Here is a 21,605-nt window from a genome sequence, read left to right as displayed (position 1 = left end):
AGTTTGAGGTTACAAACATTCCTGAATCTAGCAGCGTGGCCTCAAAGTTCAAGATCAATGGCCTTTGTGGGTCAGAGCCATGGCTTATAAACACTCAGGGAGCAGAACACGCTGAATGGAATGAGGCCACGAATAGTTACAAAAGGATGAGGTTAATTCAAGCATTTCCATCCCTCGCTGTGTGCTTTTCTCAGTAGACGGTTTGTTGGACAATCAATGGAGTGGAGTCTTTGTGGCTGCTTCATGTAAATGTTTTGAGATGCTGAAAGCTCCTCCTCAGGGTTGACAGTGAGAACCTTTTATTCTCCCACATTGTCTCTCCTATGTAGAAAGGTTACATTTACAACTGAAGTTTTTGTCACATTGAGAGCACGGGTAATTTCCTTTCTCGTTGTGCTTTCTCTCTTGTGGACTGAAATTGAATCTCCAGCAGACGCTTCCCAGGCATTTAGAACAATGACAAGGTTTTTTACAGGTAAGTTCTCCCAAATTGAGTGAGACCAGATTTCCGACTGAAACTTTTCCAGCATTCAGAGAGCTAATAAGGTCTTTCCCCAGTGTGAGTTCTTTCATGTCTAGTGAGAGTCTTTTTCAGTTGGAAGCTTTTCCAGCATTCAGAGCACTGATACGGTTTGAGCCCAGTATGGATTCTCTCATGTTGAGTTAAACTGGATTTGTCACAGACACTTTTCTGGCATTCAGGGCACTGATAAGTTTTTGTCCAGTGTGGGTTCTTTCATGAGCAATTAAACTGGATCTATACTTGAAGTTGTTTTGGCACTCAGAGCACTGATACGGTTTGAGCCCAGTGTGGGTCCTTTCATGTACAGTAAGGTTGGATTTCTGATTGAAGCTTTTCCGGCATTCAGAGCACTGATAAGGTTTTTGTCCAGTGTGAGTTCTCTCATGTGTAGAGAGATTTATTTTCTTACTGAAGCTTTTCCAGCATTCAGAGCACTGATACGGTTTGAGCCCAGTGTGGATTCTCTCATGATGAGTTAAACTGGATTTCTGACTGAAACTTTTCTGGCATTCAGGGCACTGATAAGTTTTATGTCCAGTGTGGGTTCTTTCATGAACAATTAAACCGGATCTATCCCTGAAGTTGTTTTGGCACTCAGAGCACTGATACAGTTTGAGCCCAGTGTGGGTCCTTTCATGTACAGTAAGATCGGATTTCCGAGTGAAGCTTTTCCAGCATTCAGAGCACTGATACGGTTTGAGCCCAGTGTGGAGTCTCTCATGTTGAGTTAAACTGGATTTCTGACTGAAACTTTTCTGGCATTCAGAGCAGTGATAAGGTTTCTGTTCAGTGTGAGTTATTTCATGTCTAGTGAGAGTCATTTTCAGTTGGAAGCTTTTCTGGCATTCAGAGCACTGATACGGTTTATACCCAGTGTGGGTTCTTTCATGTCGAGTAAGGCTGAATTTCTGACTGAAGCTTTTCCAGCATTCAGAGCACTGATACGGTTTCTGCCCAGTATGTATTCTCTGATGTAGAGTTAAACCGGATTTCTGATAGAAACCTTTTTGGCATTCAGAACACTGATACAGTTTATGCCCAGTGTTTGTCATTTCATGTTTAGTAAGGTTGCCTTTCTGACTGAAGCTTTTCCAGCTTTCAGAGCACTGATAAGGTTTTTGTCCAGTATGAGCTCTCTCGTGGTGAGAGAGAGCTGATTTACTACTGAAGCTTTTCTGGCATTCAGAGCAGTATAACAATTTATGCCCAGTGTGGGTCCTTTCATGTACAGTAAGGCTGGATTTCTGACTGAAGCTTTTCCAGTATTCAGAGCACTGGTAAGGTTTTTGTCCAGTGTGAGTTACCTGATGTTGAATCAGACTGCCAATAAAACTGAAGCTTTTTTGGCACGTGGAGCACTGATATGGTTTTTGTCCAGTGTGGGTTCTTTCATGTGCAGTAAGGCTGGATTTCTGACTGAAGCTTTTACAGCATTCAGAGCACTGATATGGTTTGTGTCCAGTGTGGGTTCTTTCATGTACCGTAAGGCTGGATTTCTGACTGAAGCTTTTACAGCATTCAGAGCACTGATACGGTTTATACCCAGTGTGGGTCTTTTCATGTACAGTAAGGTTGTATTTCTGACTGAAGCGTTTCAAGCATTCAGAGCACTGGTAAGGTTTTTGTCCAGTGTGAGTTACCTGATGTTGAATCAGACTGCCACGAAAACGGAAGCTTTTTTGGCACGTGGAGCACTGATATGGTTTTTGTCCAGTGTGGGTTCTTTCATGTACAGTAAGGCTGGATTTCTGACTGAAGCTTTTCGAGCATTCAGAGCACTGATAAGGTTTTTGTCCAGTGTGAGTTCTTTCATGTATAGTGAAATTGAATTTGCTACAGAAGCTTTTACAGCATTCAGGGCACTGATATGGTTTGTGTCCAGTGTGGGTTCTTTCATGTACCGTAAGTCTGGATTTCTGACTGAAGCTTTTCGAGCATTCAGAGCACTGATAAGGTTTTTGTCCAGTGTGAGTTCTTTCATGTACAGTAAGGTTGGATTTGAGACTGAAGCCTTTCTGGCATTCAGGACACTGATAGGGTTTTCGTCCAGAGCTAGTTTTCTCATGTTTAGTGAGGTGGGATTGATAACTAAAGCTGTTCTCACAGTTATTGCTCTTATTCGAGTTGTTTGTTTCTCCAAGTTGGGTTTGTTCCTGAATACACGTCATTTTAAGACTGAATCTGATTTCTGATTGTGTACATGTTTAAGTTACAACTCAGCATTAACTTCTAAAATACATTTCAGATGCTCTTCTTAACATTTGTATTTAACTAATGATAGTTTTTACCTGGAGATCATTTTCCTACCTTTAAAGGCACTGATCTAACTTGTTCTATTAACTTTCACTGAGGAGCCCCTTGTATTGATTAAGAGACCTCTCATGGATTCATTTTCTCCAAGTTATGCCCGGGTGAATTTTCTCTTGTTTAATTAGTCTCATTTAGTGATTCTGTTTTATCACATTTGATTTAGGAGTTTTAAAAGCACTGATAAGGTCTTTGGGCTTTAGTGTTTGCCTGGTAGCTATGATTGTTCATACAAGTAATGACAGATGATTAGGGCATGCCAGGGTGGTTTAAGAATTATCAGTAGCGTAACACTGGCCCCTTTTATACTTTCAGTGCCAGTATATGCTTTTTTGCTCAGTGGCTAAGACAGGTACATGATCCACTTTGGAGTTACAGGATCCTTTGAAACCACTCGGATCAAACTCAAGAGACAGAGTTGGTGGGGGAAAATCTTCCTATATTGGAAATGATAATCCAGCATCTTTGGTGAATCAACATCTGAGAAAGAGCATTTACAATGACTTTCTTTTAAACAATCTTTTCTTTCCTCTGAATCATAGGAGATGGAGACAAAAGCTTGCGCTTGTAAACCGAGGATATTAGTCTTCTTGACGGTTCTTTCACATCACGTCTACGGATACTGATCTGTTGGGGAGGGTTTGCGTCTCCAAAGCATTTCTCATAAACCATCAAACAGAATTTACATCACTGAGTTTTCTCAAGTGCACTGTGTGGGGATCAGTTGTGGCCAATGTTCTCCTCAATCTCAGTTACTGGCACTTGGTAAACATGTATGGTAATTTTCCTTTAGGGATTTGACAACTTTCACATTCACCAGTTTCTTCCGCTCCAACATCCTCACCATTCCTGGCACATAGAATGTGTTTCTTCTCTAGAGCGCGAGAATGTTTTAACTTTCCTTGAAATAATCCTTTTCGTTATGTTTCACTAAATTTAAACCTTCTTTTTTCTGTTCATGCTTCAGTCACCTGTAGAAACGGAGTCAGAGATTGTAAATGAACACAAAGAAAAAATATTTGTGACCTTATACTTTGCACAAAGAATGTATTGACAAAAACAAGCTAGGAAATCAGTTGAGTATCATTTCTGATAGTGGTGAAACAGCTCGGAACACTGTAGATCGGGAGCTTTGGATCAATGGAACTCAAGGATGTGAGAGCAAACGTATTAATATTTAAGAAAGAAACTCAAGTTGCACATATATTGTGACACCGATTCTCAGAAGCAACCAACACTATCAATTTACAATTTCTGTGGCAAAGGCTGGCATCAAATGAGATATTTGTAATACTTTTAATGAATTATCAGATGTTATTTACTAACCCTGCCCACCTAGACTCTTCATCTATTCCTTTTTCCAGTGATCTAGGAACAAAGGAATTGGCCTTATTGCACTCAGTGCTTTAAATGCCACCATAGACAGATGCTGTGTCCAGTTAGCTCAGTGGAATTCACCATTTCAAATTGTGCGGATGATAAGGACTTACTTTGTGGCCCAGAACTCATGCTCCTTCGACAGGACCAGGCCACTGCAACACCTGAAAAAGAGAAAAAAAACAGCACAACAGTAAAGGAAACGAAAAAGGGTCTAGATAAGGAAAACACAAAACAGAAGAAAGAGAAAAAGGCTATCTTCCACTCTCACCACATGTTCCAGCACAGGAAACCATAAGTTACATCTAAACACAGTGCCCCCAAGGTCAGCACCAGGTGCAGCTCCACCGGCCACACCACCCTAAAGCAAGCCCTGTGTGCATGTGTGTCCACACACATGTACTGTGTCTTTTGCTTGTAGTAGATAAGACAGAAAAGGGTAGGATGGTAGGATGTAAAGAGATGGAAGTCAGATCCAAAGAGAAACAACGCTGAAAGACAAACAGAGGGATTATAGTATCATGTGCTGTAGAGGAGGAGACAAATGTGCCAATAGTTAAGGAACTGGGGGGCAAAACTGACCTAAAAAGGAACTGGACCTGCACTACACCCCCAACACGTTCCAGGAGGAATGTGGCTCCATCAGGTGATTATCAGAAGTTTGATAACAACAAGAATAGTGTACAGAGGGAGTAAAATGTTGAAGCTGAAGAGACAAAAACAAAAAAGAGATCAAGAAAGGTGTAGAACTGGCTTTTGGAGACCCCCCCCCCCACTAGGGAAGTCAAAGCCAGTGGCGCAGGGAAACGCTTTGAATCTACGGGTCCTTCTTGCATCAATCATACATTACCAAAAGAGACCAGGACAACCAGCCGTGGAGGGAAGCAAGTCATTTATTAGCTCGAGCTAAGGACAGAGGTCCCAGAATGGTACAAAGACAATTCTACGGAGACTGCGGTTTTCCTTCACAGCTTACACATATTTATAGTACTGGCAACCCCCCTTACACAATGCAAGTTTCTCATCTGTCCAGTTCTAGTTAGGCCTCGTGCTTCATCATCCTCGGGTGGCGCACTCGTGGTAAAGGAGCATGTCCCTCAGGTGGCGTTGGTCTGACTTCCGTGCTCACATGGCGTAGTCACAGAGCATCTGTTTCTGTTTACACAACACACACAGCCTCTGTCTTCCGTCACAAGGTGCAGTCACAGAGCGCCTGCTGCTGGCGCAAAACACACAGCCTTTGTTTTCAGGACACAGATGGTGGTCACAAGTCACAGTCGCTGGTCATGAGAGGCTGAATTACCAACAGCTGACAGGAAGTGGCTGAACCTCTGATGCAACCGGAGGACAAGGTGCACGAGCAGCTTTTCAGGAGGCTCAACCACGAGGAGCAGGGGGTTAAGCTAGGCTCAACAGTCACAGAAAGCAATTCCTTATCAGGTTTGCCGAGAGCATGGCAACACAGAATGGAGTCTTGATGGTCATTTTTAAACACAGTTCAACAAAGGGAATAGAGAAAGAAGAAACAGGGGAAAAGGAAACTTACAGTTATAGGAATCCTTACCTGAAAGTTATATTATATGTTGTTCCTCCAAGGGTGGCAGCCACGCTGCACTACTTGGTGATCCCAGAATACCTTGAAAGGAAGTAAAGAAATAGTTTTGCTTCAGACGATCATACTTCATCCCGTCTTCCAAATAACCGTCCTGAACTTCCAAAACAAAAGAATCTCTTGTTCTCTGGAGGCCATTGTCAAGCAACTCTGGTTATGAATAAATACTTTTTTTGGTTCAACAACCACAATACTCTGCTGGAAAAGGTCTCTGTGAATATAGAGTACACCCACAGTCTCAGAGAACAAACCCTAACAACCCAGTCCACGTCTTCATAACCCCCATCTTTCCATTTAGATCCCATGAAACTTGCAAATCAAAACAATCTGGTTCACAAAAGGCATGTTAAATTCTGCCCACCGTTCATAGATAATTCAACGAGACTCTTAGATTGTTCCAAACCATGTTCTCTGAGCAACTACAATTCAAGCTCAAGCTGATGCAGAGTTCAAATGCTGAGCATTGGAAGCAACAAGGCATCAATGTGTTGGCGCTTTCAATTTATAAATTATTTAAAGATGTGATACGGAGGGTCAGTGTCTTGTGAGCCCTATAGGACGGCAACCCAAGAACTAGACCTCTGCCTTTCCGAAATATATGGATTGGGCAGGAGAAGGCAGAAGATAGAACCTGCAGGGCACACAAGAGCCTCCCCCCTTCCTCCTCCCGTAGCTCGCAGTGTCACTGGCGTCTCAGAAGGAGGGGCCAGAATCAGAAATAACTATCTGTAAAGTCAATTGACAGACCACCACAACAAATGTGTACTAAGAAATAAGAAAACGTTTTTCTATAATATCAAATAGCAAAAGACATAGAAACGGCCTGGTTAAAAATCAAGGAAACGTTCTTAAGTACAAAATCAGTAAGAGGATTGACATGTAGTCTGACTTTAGGAAAAGTGTAAAATAAAACAATTCCAGCAAATATCCCAAAACAGTACAGTTTATAAGTTTTTAGACAGAGAGAACACATTATTGACATGGTTCATGATGAGGTAAAAATGACAGCAACCAATGAATATTCATGAAAACATGGCACAACAAAATGTAATTTAATAAACCACACCTACAAAATGAATAATGAATTGTGACTCTTCCCCTAAAAGCCACAAGTTATTTTACAAGGTTATTCCCTAACATAATAACTGGCTCTTAATCACAGTTTATGTTTGTGCCATTCATCATTGACCCAATTTGTACGGGAACATTTTCTGACAGCCTATTAGTTATTTATTAGAAATGCCTACTACTTGGACTCCTTTCCCAAGAGGAGTGGGTTGGGCGCTCCCGTCAGTCTGACTGTGGAACGGGAGGCACATTTATTGATTAAAAGTGATGCCGGATTCCCTTTTACTTCTTCTACAAAAGGGCCACTCTGGGTGACCTCTAGGACTGCCCCAAGCATGCAATCCTTCTCCCATCTCAGGCACCGTCATTGTGTCTGATTCACTCCAGTAGAAACTCCTAGTGTATATGAAAGTTGTGGAAAATCATTATTAATCAAAAAAGGATTTTATTGAAGTCTTAAATTTGTTGAGAACTTGGCGTTCTATTCTGCACTGGGCTGTGGCACCATCTGAACTGAAGGCATGTTCCAATATATCTGCGTTTGATTCTGCATGCTCGGCACAGAGGCCAGTTGGGCTGGAACCATTGACTGTGACGGATGTATGACATTACAACGCATGCTTTTACCACGCATGCTTTTACCACGCATGCCTTTACATCGCAGGTTTTACAACGCATGCTGTTACAACGCATAGCGTTGAGGGGTGCTGGATAGTGAATAGTTTAATTTACTATTCCAACTCCAGTCCCCGTGGATAGTAGGGAAGGTGTTGGATAGTAAATTAAATCGAATCCCTATCCTAGAGCGCCCCCCAGCGCAATGCATTGTAATGACATGCATTGTAATAGTTGCGATGTAAAGGCACTGCGTGGTAAAAGTTGCGTTGTAAAGGATGTTTCCCACTGTGACATCCCATTCTGTGCCATCTGATTCATGTTCCAGTTTCCCAGGTTCCTGCAAACATTGCAAGGAGCATCTCATATTCTGCGCATTAGTGTTTGAGGTATTTAAATTGCCACTGTCAGTAAAACCTATACCCTAAGCAGGGCCGGACCGGCCGCAACGGGCTTCAGGGTTTACCCGGGAGGCTGGAAGAGTGGGGGATTGTTCAGTGCTGGGAAACATATTGGTCACTGGGGGCTATATCACCCCCTGCAACAAAAGAGGTAGGGATCTGGGCCGCCAAAATTGTCAGGCCTGGTTTGGGTTCCCAGTCCGGCCCTGACCCAGAGGAACAACATTTCCTCCTTGCACATACTGAACATCATTACTCTGCACACCAACGCCGTGCATATCCAAATTCACACCTCAAACAAACCCAGAATCAAAACGAGAATGCAATCTGTGAGAACCAATTTCGTCACCCGTTTGGAAAAATATTGTCTGAGCCATCATTATTTTTATTTTGATCTTCTTCTGCTTAGTAATAAAATTGTCACTACAGAACTTTTGTTACAACAAAATCTCATCCAGAATGTTAGTCTGCAGCTCTCACATTTTGCTGGATATATGCACTACCTCGGAATGCAACGCTAAAAGATGCACCCTCTTTTACCCGGTCTTTGCTTTTGCAATATTGTCACCCTTCTGGAACATTTTTGTCTGAGCGCTCATTATTTTTTCTTTGATACATTTTTCTACTTGGTAACAAAATTGTCACTACAGTTCTTTGCGTAAAACAAAATCTCATCCAGAATGTTATTCTGCAGCCCCTCACATTTTGCTGGATATGTGAACTAACCTCTGGATGCAACGCTAAAAGATGCACCCTCTTTTACCCGGTCTTTGCCTTTGCAATATTGTCTGTAAATCTGCATTAATCTCTTGTATATATAATAAAATATTTTGAGGCGCTTCACTCCGTGGCTCTTCAATTGGCCAGTTTACAAGCAACTTACACTCATTACACAAATCTCTTGGAGCAACAATAAACAAACTTAAACTCAGCTCTCGACAACCCTGCCTGGACGAAGTGGCCTCATCTCCACTGCATCCCTCCTGGAGAGGCGCCACCTTCTTTGAACCACCCAAGAACAGGACAGGCCTCACCTCTTCTACACCCTCCTGGACAGGCCTCACTCACCTCCTCTGAGCCCCCTGGAAAGGCCTCGCTTCCTCTGCACCCCCCCCGACAGATCTCGCCTCCTCTGTACTGCCCTCCAAACAGGCCTCACCCCTTCTACATCACATGGACAGTCCTCTCCTCCTCTGCACCCCTGGACAGGCCTCATCTCCTCAGCACCCCTGGACAGCCCTCACTCACCTCCTCTGAGACCCCTGGACAGGTCTCTCCTCCTCTGCACCCCAGGACAGGCCTCTCCTCCTCTGCACCCCTGGACAGGCCCCACCTCCTCTGCACCCCTGGGCAAGCCTCACCTCCTCTGCACCCTTGGACAAGCGTTGCCTCCTCTGCACCCCTAGACAGGCCTCACCTCCTCTACACCCCTGGACAGGCCTCACCTCCTCTGTACTCCTGGACAGGCCTCACCTCCTCTGCACCCCTGGACCGGCCTCACCTCCTCTGCACCCTGGACAGGCCTGGCTCCTCCTCTGCACCCCTGGACAGGCCTCACCTTCTCTGCACCCCCTGGACAGGTCTTCCCTGCTCTGCACCACCCTGGACAGGCATCGCCTCTGCTGCACCTCCCAACCCCTTGCCCGACATGCCTAATCTCCTTTGCACCCATGTGGATACATCTCACCTACTCTGCCCCCCTCCCCCTCTGGAAATTGCCTCCTCGTCTCTGCATCCCACTGGCCAGGCCTCACCTCTTTAGCACACCCCGCCCCCTTCATACAGGGCTCACATCCTCTGCACCCCCTCCTGAACAGGCCCCACATCGTCTGCACCACCCAGTAAAGGAAAAGTCTCACCTCTTCTGCACCCAATGGACAGGCCTCACCTCTAATGCACCCCCTGCACAGGCCTCACCTAGAATGCAGGTCCCTGGACAGTCCTCACCTCCTCTGCACCCACTGCACTGGCAGCACCTCCTCTGTACCATGCTGGACAGGCCTCTCCTTCTCTATACCTCCCTGGACAGGTCTCACCTCCTCTGCACCCCTTGGACATTCCTAACCTCCTCTGCACCCCACTAGACAGGCCTCACCTATTCTGCACCCCCCCAGCTCTGGACAGGCCTCACCTCCTCTGCACTGCATTGGACAGGCATCGCCTGCAGCCCCCCTTCCGTGACAAGCTGTTATATAGTCCCAAAGTACATGTGATTGAAAACCCTGAGGTAGAGAAGGAAGAGGAAAATAATTTTATTTTTCAGATTGAGGAAGGAAACTTGGAGGAAAAAACACAGTATCCCACATGTGAGATTAGTCTTGATGAGGAAAAATTCAAGGTATATGCAGACTCATGTTCCCTTTTACTCGAGTGGAAAAGTAAATATTTTACCGAGAAGTTTACTAAGCATAACATCAAGTTGGAAAATGCTGATATAAGTCAACCTATACCCTTAGAAAAGATGGTGAAAATGAGAATTTCATTTAAAAATAGACACACAGTGGGAAAGATTTATATAACCAAGCAGGGATCAAGTCTTCTGGTGTGGAAACATCAGAAGGAATTAGGAATTACCCTGGACCCCAATAATCATGACCAAGTTTTACTCATTGATCCCCCAGAAGTCGGAACCAATCTCACTATAGAATTTCCAGATGTAACGAAAATTTGGCATTGTTAAAAACTTACATGCATAAAATTGTTCTAAAAGAAGGTGCTGTCCCAGTAGTTCAAAAAACACGTTCTATTTCTTTACTTATGAGAGAACCTTTAAGATTGGAAATTGAAAAATTGGTCAACCAAGGTGTAATTCAAGAAATACAGAGCTCTGCTTGGTTGGCACACAAATCACAACCAAGGATAGTGGTCAGAGTATTAGACTATGTGTGGACTTAGGGACCACATTTTATCAATCAACCAATCAGAGTACTTGTAAAGAGCGTTACTTCCCCGTGAGGGTCTCAAGGCGCTGAGGGGAGAGGGAATGCGGTTACTGTTCGAAGAGCCAGGTTTTGAGGAGTCTTCTGAAGGAGAGTAGGTCTTGGGTATGCCATATGTGGGTAGGGAGGGTGTTCCAGGTCTTGGCGGCGAGGTAGGAGAAAGATCTGCCGCTGGATGTCGTACGTTGGATGCGGGGGCGAGGCTGGCAGAGCGGAGCTGGCGGGTGGGAGTGTGAAAGCTGAGTCTGCTGTTCGGGTAGGCTGGTCCGGCGTTGTGGAGTGCTTTATGTGCGTGGATGAGGAGCTTGAAGGTGATCCTCTTGTCGACGGGGAGCCAGTATAGGTTTCTCAGGTGGGGGGTGATGTGGCTGCGTCGGGGGGCGTTGATGATCAGTCGGGCGGAAGCGTTTTGGATGCGTTGTAGTCGTCGTAGGTGTTTGGCTGGGATTCCTGCGTAGAGTGCGTTGCCGTAGACCAATCTGCTGCTAATGAGGGCCTGTGTTACCGTTCTTCTTGTTTCGGTCGGGATCCACTTGAAGATCCTGCAGAGCATGAGGAGGGTGTTGTAGCAGGAGGAGGATATGGCTTTGACCTTCCTGGACATGGAGAGGGAGGAGTCGAGGATGAATCCTAGGTTGCGTGCATGGTCGGTGGGTGTTGGTGCTGTTCCCATCGTGGTCGGTCACCAGGAGTCATCCCAGGCTGAGGGGGTGGGTCCGAGGATGAGGACCTCCGTCTTGACAAAGTTCAGTTTCAGACGGCTGCTCCTTATCCAGTCTGCGACGGCCTTCATTCCCTTGTGGAGGTTGGTTTTGGCGGTGTGTGGGTCCTTGGTGAGGGAGAGGATGAGCTGGGTGTCGTTGGCGTAGGAGATGTTGAGGTCGTGATGGCGGGCTACTTGTGCGAGGGGTCCATGTAGATGTTGAACAGTGTCGGGCTGAGGGATGCGCCCTGGGGGATGCCGCAGATGATGTTGGTGGCTTCGGATTGGAAGGGTGGGAGGTGGACTCTCTGGGTTCTGCCTGAGAGGAAGGACGTGGTCCAGTCCAGGGCCTTCTCTTGGATTACGGCTTCTAGGAGGGGTGTCTTGAGTGTGCAGTGGCATACCGTGTCGAAGGAGGCCGACAGGTCCAGGAGGATGAGGGCTGATGTTTCACCGTTGTCTAGTTGGTGCCTGATGTCATCTGTGGCGGCGATGAGGGCTGTCTCAGTGCTGTGGTTGCGTCTGAAACCAAACTGGGACGGGTCCAAGATGTTGTCTTCCAGGTGACGGGCCAATTGAATGTTGGCGATTTTCTCAATGACCTTTGCCGGGAACGGGAGCAGGGAGATGGGCCGGAAGTTCTTGAGGTCCTTGGGGTCCGCTTTGGGGTCTTAAGGAGGGCATTGATTTTGGCGTGCTTCTAGCTTTCCGGGAATGTCGCTGTTTCGAAGGAGATATTGATGACCTTCCGTAGTTGTGGTGCGATGGCTGCGTCTGCTTTGTTGAATACGTGGTGTGGGCACGGGTCTGACGGAGATCCTGAGTGGATGGAGTTCATGATCTTGCGTGTCTCGTTGTTATTGATGATGGACCAGGAGGTCAGGAGGTTGGTGCTGGTGGTGTTCGCAGGGGAGGTGGTGTCTGGCGTAGTCAAGCGGTCATGGTGTTGAAGCTGTCGTGGATGTTAGCGATCTTGCAGTGGAAGAAGATGGCTACTGAGTCGCACAGTTCTTGTGAGGGCGTGTTGTCGTTGGTGGTGGCGCTGGTGTTGCAGAGTTCCTTTACGATGCTGAAGAGCTCTTTGCGGTCATGTGCGTTGTTGTCCAGCCGGTTTTTAAAGGAGAATCTCTTGGCTAGTCTGATGAGGTGGTGATGTCTTCACGGTGGCGTCCTTGTGGGCTGCGTGGTTGTCCGGTGTGCATTCGTGGAGCCATGTCTTCTCCAGTTTCCGGCATGCGCGTTTGGAGGTCTGGAGCTAGTCTGTGAATCAGATGGCTCTATTGCTGGCATGGCTGTTGGAGGGTTTCTTGAGCGGGGCGAGGGTGTTGGCGCAGTCGTCGATCCACTGTCTGAGGTTGCGGGCTGCGGCGTCTGGGCTGGTGGGGTTGCTGGGTGGGTTTCTGGGTGAGGGTGAACAGCTGGTCGTCGGTGGCTTTGCTCCAGCAGCAGCGAGGTAGTTGTTGGGTGCGGTGGTGTGTGGTTGGTTTCTTGAAGGTGAAATGGATGCAGCGGTGGCCGGTCCAGTGGAGTTCGGTTGTGTGTTGGAAGGTAACATGGGAGCTTGTGGAGAAAACGGGGTCCAGCGTGTGCCCGGCGGCGTGGGTGGGTGCGGTGACGAGTTGTCTGAGGCCGAGGTTGGCGATCAGGGTGGCGGAGTTGGCGTCGTTGTTGTTCTCAAGGTGGAAGTTCAGGTCCCCGAGGAGGATGTAGTCCGTGGAGGCGAGTGCGTGGGTGCTGGCGAGGTCGGCGATGGAGTCGCTGAACTGAGCCTGGGGTCCAGGGGGTCTGTAGATGAGTGTTCCTCTGAGGGTGGTGTTGGGGTCGGTGTGGATCCGGAAGTGCAGGTGTTCGGCGGTGTTGAGACAGAAACCCAGAGAGATAGAGAGAAGAAAGAGAGAGGGAGAGACAGAGAGAGAGGTGAGAAAGAGGGAGGGAGGGAGAGAGAGAAATGGGGAGAGAAAGAGACCCTGACCAGGACAAGCACTGTGCTCCATCAATACTACAACCATACTTCAATCCTCCTCTACCTCTCACTTTCTCTTTTTCCTTTCCCGCCGCCGGGGGGACAGACAATCAGGGGCCGCATGAACGACTAACCATCGGCCACACGATCTAATACGCAGCCCAACCGAACCAACAGGGTGGGACAGGGTGGGGGGAATGAGCGGGAAGCTGAGACATGAACAATCGAGAACAATCGAGATCATGCGATCTTTATATAACTATGTAACCGGCCCGGAATGCCAGTACTACACTTGCTATGTCTCCCCCCCCCCCCCCCCTTGGGCGTTTCTTCTTGTATATCCCTTTGTACCCCTGTATACATACTGTACCTTGTATATATATACTCTTCTTTCAATAAAAAATTACAGAAATTAAAAAAAAAAGGAAAGTCACCCCTTTGTTAGACCTCAGTGGCCACGATCCTGCCCCTATGAATAGCTCCCTTCAAGAACCACAGCGGGGTCTCCGTCCCACTGAAGCTGCCCCCACCTGAGCAGGTGCACTTACCACTCACAATCACGGAAGGGGCGAGAGTTGTGAACTCATGAAGGTGGGGTCAGACTGCGCCCCCGAAGAGAACAGAAGCGCACAGAAGGTCCGGCAGCAGCGTCTGGTGTCAGGTGGTCCCACAGTGGTGCATCCTCCGCTCGAAGACCCTCATCATATTAGGCCCAGGAGGGCAAGCAGCCATTACCTGCTCTGCTTGGACGGAGGACGCTGGTGGATTCGGAACCCCAGACCCCCGTTTACTGAAAGAAATATTGCCCCTTCGTAGACTGCTGCCATTAAAAGACATCCCTCTTAATTGAAAAAACCCTCGGTTATTGAAGGAGCAGGGGCGTAGCTAGAGCTTGTGGCGCCCGGGGCTATCCTTCAGATTGCCGCCCCCCTGGGAGGGTGCTCGGGAAAAAGGACGGCGAGCACCTGAAAGAGGTCCGAGAGACACGTAGTATCGCCGCTAATAGTTACCTCGATCATGCAAGTTACATGCACATACATGACACGGTCCAGGTCTAGACAGCCCCGTCCCCAAAATAGTGCCGCCTGGGGCGGACCAACCCAACCTAGCTACGCTCACACTCACTCTTCTCTCCATCCATCCTTATCTCCATCCAGCTATTCATCTCACATGTTAACACGTCAAAACAATATGGAAAGAATCCTTTTTCTTCCTCAAGACCCTACTGAATAAAAACCTTACATAAATTTCCAGGATTAAGATCTCCACATATTACCCAGCATAGTGACAGAAATAGAAGAATCCAGTGGACTGTATGTAGGCCTTGCTCTGTTACTCAAGTGCAAAACCCAGCGTGTACAAAAGGCAGCAGTAAGGCTTCTTCTACATCTTACAGCCACAGAGCTTAGTAACGTATGTCACACCTCCAATAGCCCCAAGTTTCTCAGAGGATTTTCTTCGAAGGGCTTGGCATAGTCCACAAAATCACCTACTGAGCTTACATGAGACATGAATGTCCCTGACCAAAACCTAGAGTCAGTATCTAGACACCTCCCCTTTCCACAAGAGGGGAAATGACACCCTTCTCACTCCAAGCAGCTAATACACCATGAGACATGTTTCCTAGATTAATTTACAACTTTTTAGAATACCTAAGATTTAGGAACGATCTAAAATAAGGCACTTTCCCACATCTACTAAACAATACGCAAATACTAGTGAAATGCCATCTCACCCTTTATGGCTGCTTACTAAGTTCCCACTCCTGCCCACCTAGGGCCTTTAGATTCCATCACCGAGCCTACAATCACCTACTACCCCTATGCATCATATATCAAAGTCCAACAACAAATCATGATTGAATCACCATATCCATCTATCTTCTTTTACTTATTTTGCTATCTTTAATTTCTTTCCTATATTGTCTTATGAGGCTGAGCTCGTGCTTTTCCTTATATTATGCTCCTGTAGAACCCCTATATCATTACCGGTTGCAAAGTATGCTGCTTACTTACTTATTTCCAAAATTCATTTTAATTTAGCTGCTTGTGTATACTTTTGTAATAAAATGTTCCAAAAACCACAGAAAAAATAATGAGGCAAGAGGGCAATGTGCAGATATAAATACAAATATACACATGAGCAGCCGTGCAGCAATGTGGGGGATCTACCCACCTCACAAAGGGAAACAATAGTAAAAGGAAAAAAAACATTAAACTAGAAGGACGCATTGGCTGTTGGCAGAAGCAAAATTTGAATGACACTACAGCAGACCAAAGGATGAAGAGAGCTAACTGAAAGCCTCTGGCTCAAAAGTATTATATATGAGGTCAATGAACTTCAGGGGAGCATGCAGCAGGCTGCACTGATGTATGCTTCCCTCAATGCCCTCAGGCCACTTTCCCAAAGTGGAAACTGTCTCTCCAGGACAGCTTCCACTTTGCAAATGTATACCACCAATTATGCGGGTGGTATCCTTTCAATGCTTTGTGACTGCAAATGGGGGCAGCAACCATTGCTATATAACCTTCTGAGTCACAAGGAAGTGGGGCGCCATGTTTATACACCGTTTTTTCTTGCAAACCGCAAGCAGTTGCAAAACGGGCATTGCGAAGTGCAAATCCATTTGTGATTCCTGTTTTCAGTACATAATGACACTGGGTGGGTTATGCACTTGGATTGGCTCCAGTTTTGTTCACCAAAGCCCTGTGAGTGCAAAACGCGTTAGTACATCGAGACCTAGGTCATGTTTCTTTAAAACCTTTGCAATAAAGGAGTAGGGGGTGTGAGTTAGTGATGGAGCATGCATGAAAGATTCAGTTTCTGATGACAAAATATCAGTCACAGGGGACTATTTTTACTCCTCGCCATTCAGTCACAAGAAAGACAAATAAAGATTTACTTTCTGTGTCTTCAGCTAGTGGCGGCATGGTTATAAACAGCCCTGTGACTGATGGATTGTCAGGGATAATTCCATACATTAGCTACCAAAATATATCGCTATAAGCGGAGGCCACAAGCCTAGTTTCCTGTCAGCCTGCAGCGTGTCATTTCAAGCCGCATATGCATCCGTAGCCCCTCCAGCAACATCCCGACCCACGCGCAGCCATCTCCAGCTCCTCGCTACCCTATGCTTCATTCGCGCCTTATTTCGGCGCTCTTTTAAGTAACGCACTGACTTCCTGCTCTGCCTTCTAAGTTATTTTAACGTTTCCATACTAGTAGCCCGTGGCGTGGCCTCCTGCACATTTAGCGCCTACATATGTAATTGCATTCCAGTGGTATGCCAAGCACTTTACATCAGCTAGATGAGATTTAGTTCAGACAAGGTGAATATAATGCATTTAGTAAGTGCCAATATCACAACCTTCAGCCCTAATGCGCCGGTTACAAGATAAGCCTCGGCAATTACCGTTTTACAACATTGCGGTGGTTTTCATTGCACTACTAGGTGCATCGACTGTACTGTAAGTGAATAATTTGCTGCCTAACTCAATAAGGCTCCAGTTGAGTGCAAATGGTACCTCTTCACCACCCAGCAGGAGCCTATGTGGACCACAGAGCTGTGCGTGAGCAAACAAAATAAATGAGGTAGCAAACAGTGCATTACAGGAGGAAAAAGTGACAAGTGTGCAGGTTACAAGAGAAAACAAAGTACAATTTGAGGTATAATACTGCAATATATGCTACAGTGGCGTAACGAAACTTGAGGGGGCCCCAAGTGCAACGCTATATGTGCAACGCACATGGAGGGCCCCAACAGGATATGCATATGTGAGGCCCCAACTGCAACTACAAACAAATGGCTGACCGAAAAACAAAACACATATTGCCAGACAAAGTGTGGCCTGCCTGACGGCAAAATCAATCTGGATAATAACCTCAGGACGACTCGGGCCTCTCTCCCTCTGTTACGTGAGGAAATGCCAGTCCCTAAAACTGAGTCTAAATGACCACCACCTGCAGCTGCAACCACCGACATTAATAAAAAAGACGTTTTAATGACCCCAGGAGGATGCATCCCACCCCACCCTCTGAGGCTCGCCTGCCCTGCAGCTCCAGTGGCAGGCGCGAATGGGCGGCAGGAAACAGGACAAGGCAAAATTAAATGATTGCCGGTGGCCACGCAATCTCTCAAGTCATTTCCGGGATGCCTCACGTGCGCACTTTATATTCTGCTGAAATGCGCGTCACAATGGTTACCCGCCCCATGCCCCCCCCCTAAACGAGCGAAGACCCACGGAGCACTATTTAATTTGTAAAAGAGGCCACCGCGAGGTGTAATGATGGGGAACCGAACACAAGTTATGTAAGCACTTCACATCCCAGACGGATGGGAAGTGCTTACTGGCTGCATGGCCGGGCCCCCCCGCAACGCGGGGGCTGCGTGGGCCTGTGTTACGACCCTGATATGCTAGACACGCAGGTATAAGAACAAACGTTACGTCAATTCGGCAAATGGGTTGCTGGATAAAAATTCAAATTGGAATTAATTATCGCTTTACCTTAATGTGGCCGTCGGTGTCAGTGTCTCTCTCGACTCTCGAGTCGACTCGAGGCGGCACAGATGGCAGGCCAGGCCCAGTGCATGCAAGCACCAACAGCCAAGTCAAGAGAGCGCACTGCGCACGCGCTAGTCTGCGCCACTGCTACAGCGTGGGCGGGCGGGGGCCGGCCAAACAGATACCCAGGGCCGTCATTGGTAGCGCTTTAGGCTCTCCAGCCCACACTCCGGGACAGAAGGCAGTGTCTGTACTCTGCGCATGCGCGGGTGTTGATCCAGCAGGCTCTCTTGAGCCCACATTCGGGGCAGAAGACACTGTCTGTACTCTGCGCATGCGCGGCTGTTGACCCAGCAGGCTCTCCAGCCGACACTCCGGGACAGAAGGCAGTGTCTGTACTCTGCGCATGCGCGGCTGTTGACCCAGCAGGCTCTCCAGCCGACACTCCGGGGCAGAAGGCAGTGTCTGTAGTCTGCGCATGCGTAGCTGGTGACCCAGCAGGCTCTCCGGCCCACACTCCGGGGCAGAAGGCAGTGTCTGTACTCTGCGCATGCGCAGCTGTTGACCCAGCAGGCTCTCTTCAGCCCACACTCCGGGACAGAAGGCAGTGTCTGTACTCTGCGCATGCGCGGCTGTTGACCCAGCAGGCTTTCTCCAGCCCACACTCCGGGGCAGAAGGCAGTGTCTGTACTCTGCGCTTGCGCAGCTGTTGACCCAGCAGGCTCTGTTCAGCCCACACTCCGGGGCAGAAGGCAGTGTCTGTACTCTGCGCATGCGCAGCTGTTGACCCAGCAGCCTCTCTTCAACCCACACTCCGGGGCAGAAGGTAAATCTGTACTCCGTACTTTGCGCATGCGCAGCTGTTCACCCAGCAGGCTCTCCGGCCCACACTCCGGGGCAGAAGACAGTGTCTGTACTCTGCGCATGCGCAGCTGTTCACCCAGCAGCCTCTCTTCAACCCACACTCCGGGGCAGAAGGCAGTGTCTGTACTCAGTACTCTGCGCATGCGCAGCTGTTGACCCAGAAGGCTCTCTTCAGCCCACGCTCCGGGGCAGAAGGCAGTGTCTGTACTCGGCGCATGCGCAGCTGGTGACCCAGCAGCCGCTCTTCAACCCTCACTCCGGGGCCTTGGTCCCTCCGGGCACAAGCAGGGGCTGCCTCGAGTGCCCCCCATCCTCCACGCAGTCCTGTTCGCCATCTTGACTTGGGTAAGAATCACCTTGGTTTCTTCTTGAGTTTGCATCTTGGAATGACGGCACTTTCAGTTTGCTGCTTGTTTTGAACACAAATGATGTAATGAACTCTGTGGCTTGACACATGTCGTCTGTAGGCGTTTTTCAATGAGCACAAATACTAGAATGCAGCCTCATACAAGACTCATGAGACTGTTTTTTACTAGTGGTTTCAGGCTTATGATTCTCTCTTGCAGGGTTTGGAATCTGCTTATAACTTGTACCTTTTTTACAGGGTTTTTTAAAGACTGTTATTCTTGGCTAAGCGGCACAGTCTTTCATGCACTAAGATTGTGTTTGTAGTTTTGTTGTTGATGTGCATTTTCATAAGTTATGACGAAGGACCTTTCTGGTCCGAAATGCATTGCAGTAGTTGGCAGGGGTCATTCATGTGTGCACTGTGATAAGGTTTCTGAAAATTATCACTATGACTCACGGTCCTGGTCTGACTCTAAAGGAATGAAGTGATGATGCAATGCCTTGTGTTTGATTCTAAAGGAATGAAGTGATGATGCAATGCCTTGTGTTTGATTATAAAGGAAGGAAGTGATGATGCAATGCCTTGTGTTTGATTATAAAGGAAGGAAGTGATGATGCAATGCCTTGTGTTTGATTCTAAAGGAAGGAAGTGATGATGCAATGCCTTGTGTTTGATTCTAAAGGAAGGAAGTTATGATGCAATGCCTTGTGTTTGATTCGAAGTGATGATGCAATGCCTTGTGTTTGATTCTAAAGGAAGGAAGTGATGATGCAATGCCTTGTGTTTGATTCTAAAGGAAGGAAGTGATGATGCAATGCCTTGTGTTTGATTCTAAAGGAAGGAAGTTATGATGCAATGCCTTGTGTTTGATTCGAAGTGATGATGCAATGCCTTGTGTTTGATTATAAAGGAATGAAGTGGTGATGCAACGCCTTGTGTTTGATTCTAAAGGAATGAAGTGATGATGCAATGCCTTGTGTTTGATTCGAAGTGATGATGCAATGCCTTGTGTTTGATTCTAAAGGAATGAAGTGATGATGCAATGCCTTGTGTTTGATTCGAAGTGATGATGCAATGCCTTGTGTTTGATTATAAAGGAATGAAGTGATGATGCAATGCCTTGTGTTTGATTATAAAGGAATGAAGTGATGATGCAATGCCTTGTGTTTGATTCTAAAGGAATGAAGTGATGATGCAATGCCTTGTGTTTGATTCTAAAGGAATGAAGTGATGATGCAATGCCTTGTGTTTGATTCGAAGTGATGATGCAATGCCTTGTGTTTGATTATAAAGGAATGAAGTGGTGATGCAATGCCTTGTGTTTGATTCTAAAGGAATGAAGTGATGATGCAATGCCTTGTGTTTGATTCTAAAGGAATGAAGTGATGATGCAATGCCTTGTGTTTGAGAGAATGCAGTATAAGATGCTCCACTTTACCTTCCCTCTGCAGTGCACTGCAACTTCGCCCACTACATGTACTTGTGATGTACCTGAAGCATATACATCTTGGTTGATACATTGATCACGTTATTGTATGTCAAACTACATGTAGGTTACTCCCAGTTATGTGTTTGTAAAAAAAATGTCAAAACTCCAGTGAAAGTTCATTGTCAATCTTTAAGCCATGGCTCGCTCCTCATGAGTTGCGTGAATCAATCAATCAATCAATCAATAATATCACTTGTATAGCGCGCTATTCACCCGGAAGGGTCTCAAGGCGCTTGGGGAAGGGGGCCGCTACTGCTCGAACAGCCAGGTCTTGAGTTGTCTCCTGAAGGCGAGGTGGTCCTGGGTCAGCCGAAGGTGGATGGGAGGGAGTTCCATGTCTTGGCCGCCAGGTAGGAGAAGGATCTGCCTCCGGCGGTGGCTCTTCGGATGCGTGGTGCGGCGGCGAGGGCGAGGCTAGCGGATCGTAGCTGGCGGGTGGGCGTGTGGAAGGTCAGGCGGTCGTTGAGGTACTTGGGGCCCAGGTTGTGGAGAGACTTGTGTGCGTGGGTGAGGAGCCTGAACGTGATCCTCTTGTTGACGAGGAGCCAGTGCAGGTTCCTCAGGTGGCCGGAGATGTGGCTGCGTCGAGGGATGTCTAGGATGAGTCGGGCGGAGGCGTTCTGGATGCGTTGTAGTCTTTTCTGTAGCTTGGCTGTGGTTCCGGCGTAGAGGGTTTTTCCGTAGTCGAGCCGGCTGGTGACGAGGGCCTGGGTGACCGTCTTCCTGGTTTCGATCGGGATCCATCGGAAGATCTTGCGGAGCATGCGGAAGGTGTGAAAGCATGAAGAGGAGACGGCGTTGACTTGTCTGGTCATGGAGAGGGAGGAGTCCAGGATGAAGCCCAGGTTGCGTGCGTGGTCTGTTGGCTTGGGGCGGTGCCCAGGGCAGGGGGC

At 47.4% G+C, this 21,605-nt stretch overlaps 1 protein-coding gene across 1 annotated transcript; it reads right to left on the bottom strand.

Moving 5' to 3' along the window:
• Positions 1-203: 203 nt before the first annotated feature.
• On the bottom strand, positions 204-18,174 carry LOC147662077 (uncharacterized). Its single transcript, XM_086951127.1, has 6 exons — positions 18,014-18,174; positions 4,321-4,371; positions 2,425-3,801; positions 1,799-2,103; positions 764-1,741; positions 204-686 (listed from the first exon to the last, which is right to left on the bottom strand). Exons 3-6 carry the CDS (start codon positions 2,689-2,691, stop codon positions 539-541), a joined length of 1,698 nt encoding a protein of 565 aa, XP_086807253.1. The 5' UTR covers positions 2,692-3,801; positions 4,321-4,371; positions 18,014-18,174; the 3' UTR covers positions 204-538.
• Between the last annotated feature and the right edge of the window lie 3,431 nt (positions 18,175-21,605).

Source organism: Lissotriton vulgaris, unplaced genomic scaffold (genome assembly GCF_964263255.1).
Source record: "Lissotriton vulgaris unplaced genomic scaffold, aLisVul1.2 SCAFFOLD_3233, whole genome shotgun sequence".
NCBI lineage: Eukaryota > Metazoa > Chordata > Amphibia > Caudata > Salamandridae > Lissotriton > Lissotriton vulgaris.
This window is presented reverse-complemented; position numbering and strand designations above follow the sequence as displayed.

Coding starts and splice junctions, on each gene's coding strand:
- LOC147662077 (XM_086951127.1), bottom strand. CDS start 2,691: ATGACGTGTATTCAGGAACAAACCCAACTTGGAGAAACAAACAACTCG. Junction 2,104..2,424: donor GTCAGAAATCCAGACTTACG/GTACATGAAAGA, acceptor CGCTTCAGTCAG/AAATACAACCTTACTGTACA. Junction 1,742..1,798: donor ACTGGACAAAAACCTTACCA/GTGCTCTGAATA, acceptor TGTACATGAAAG/GACCCACACTGGGCATAAAT.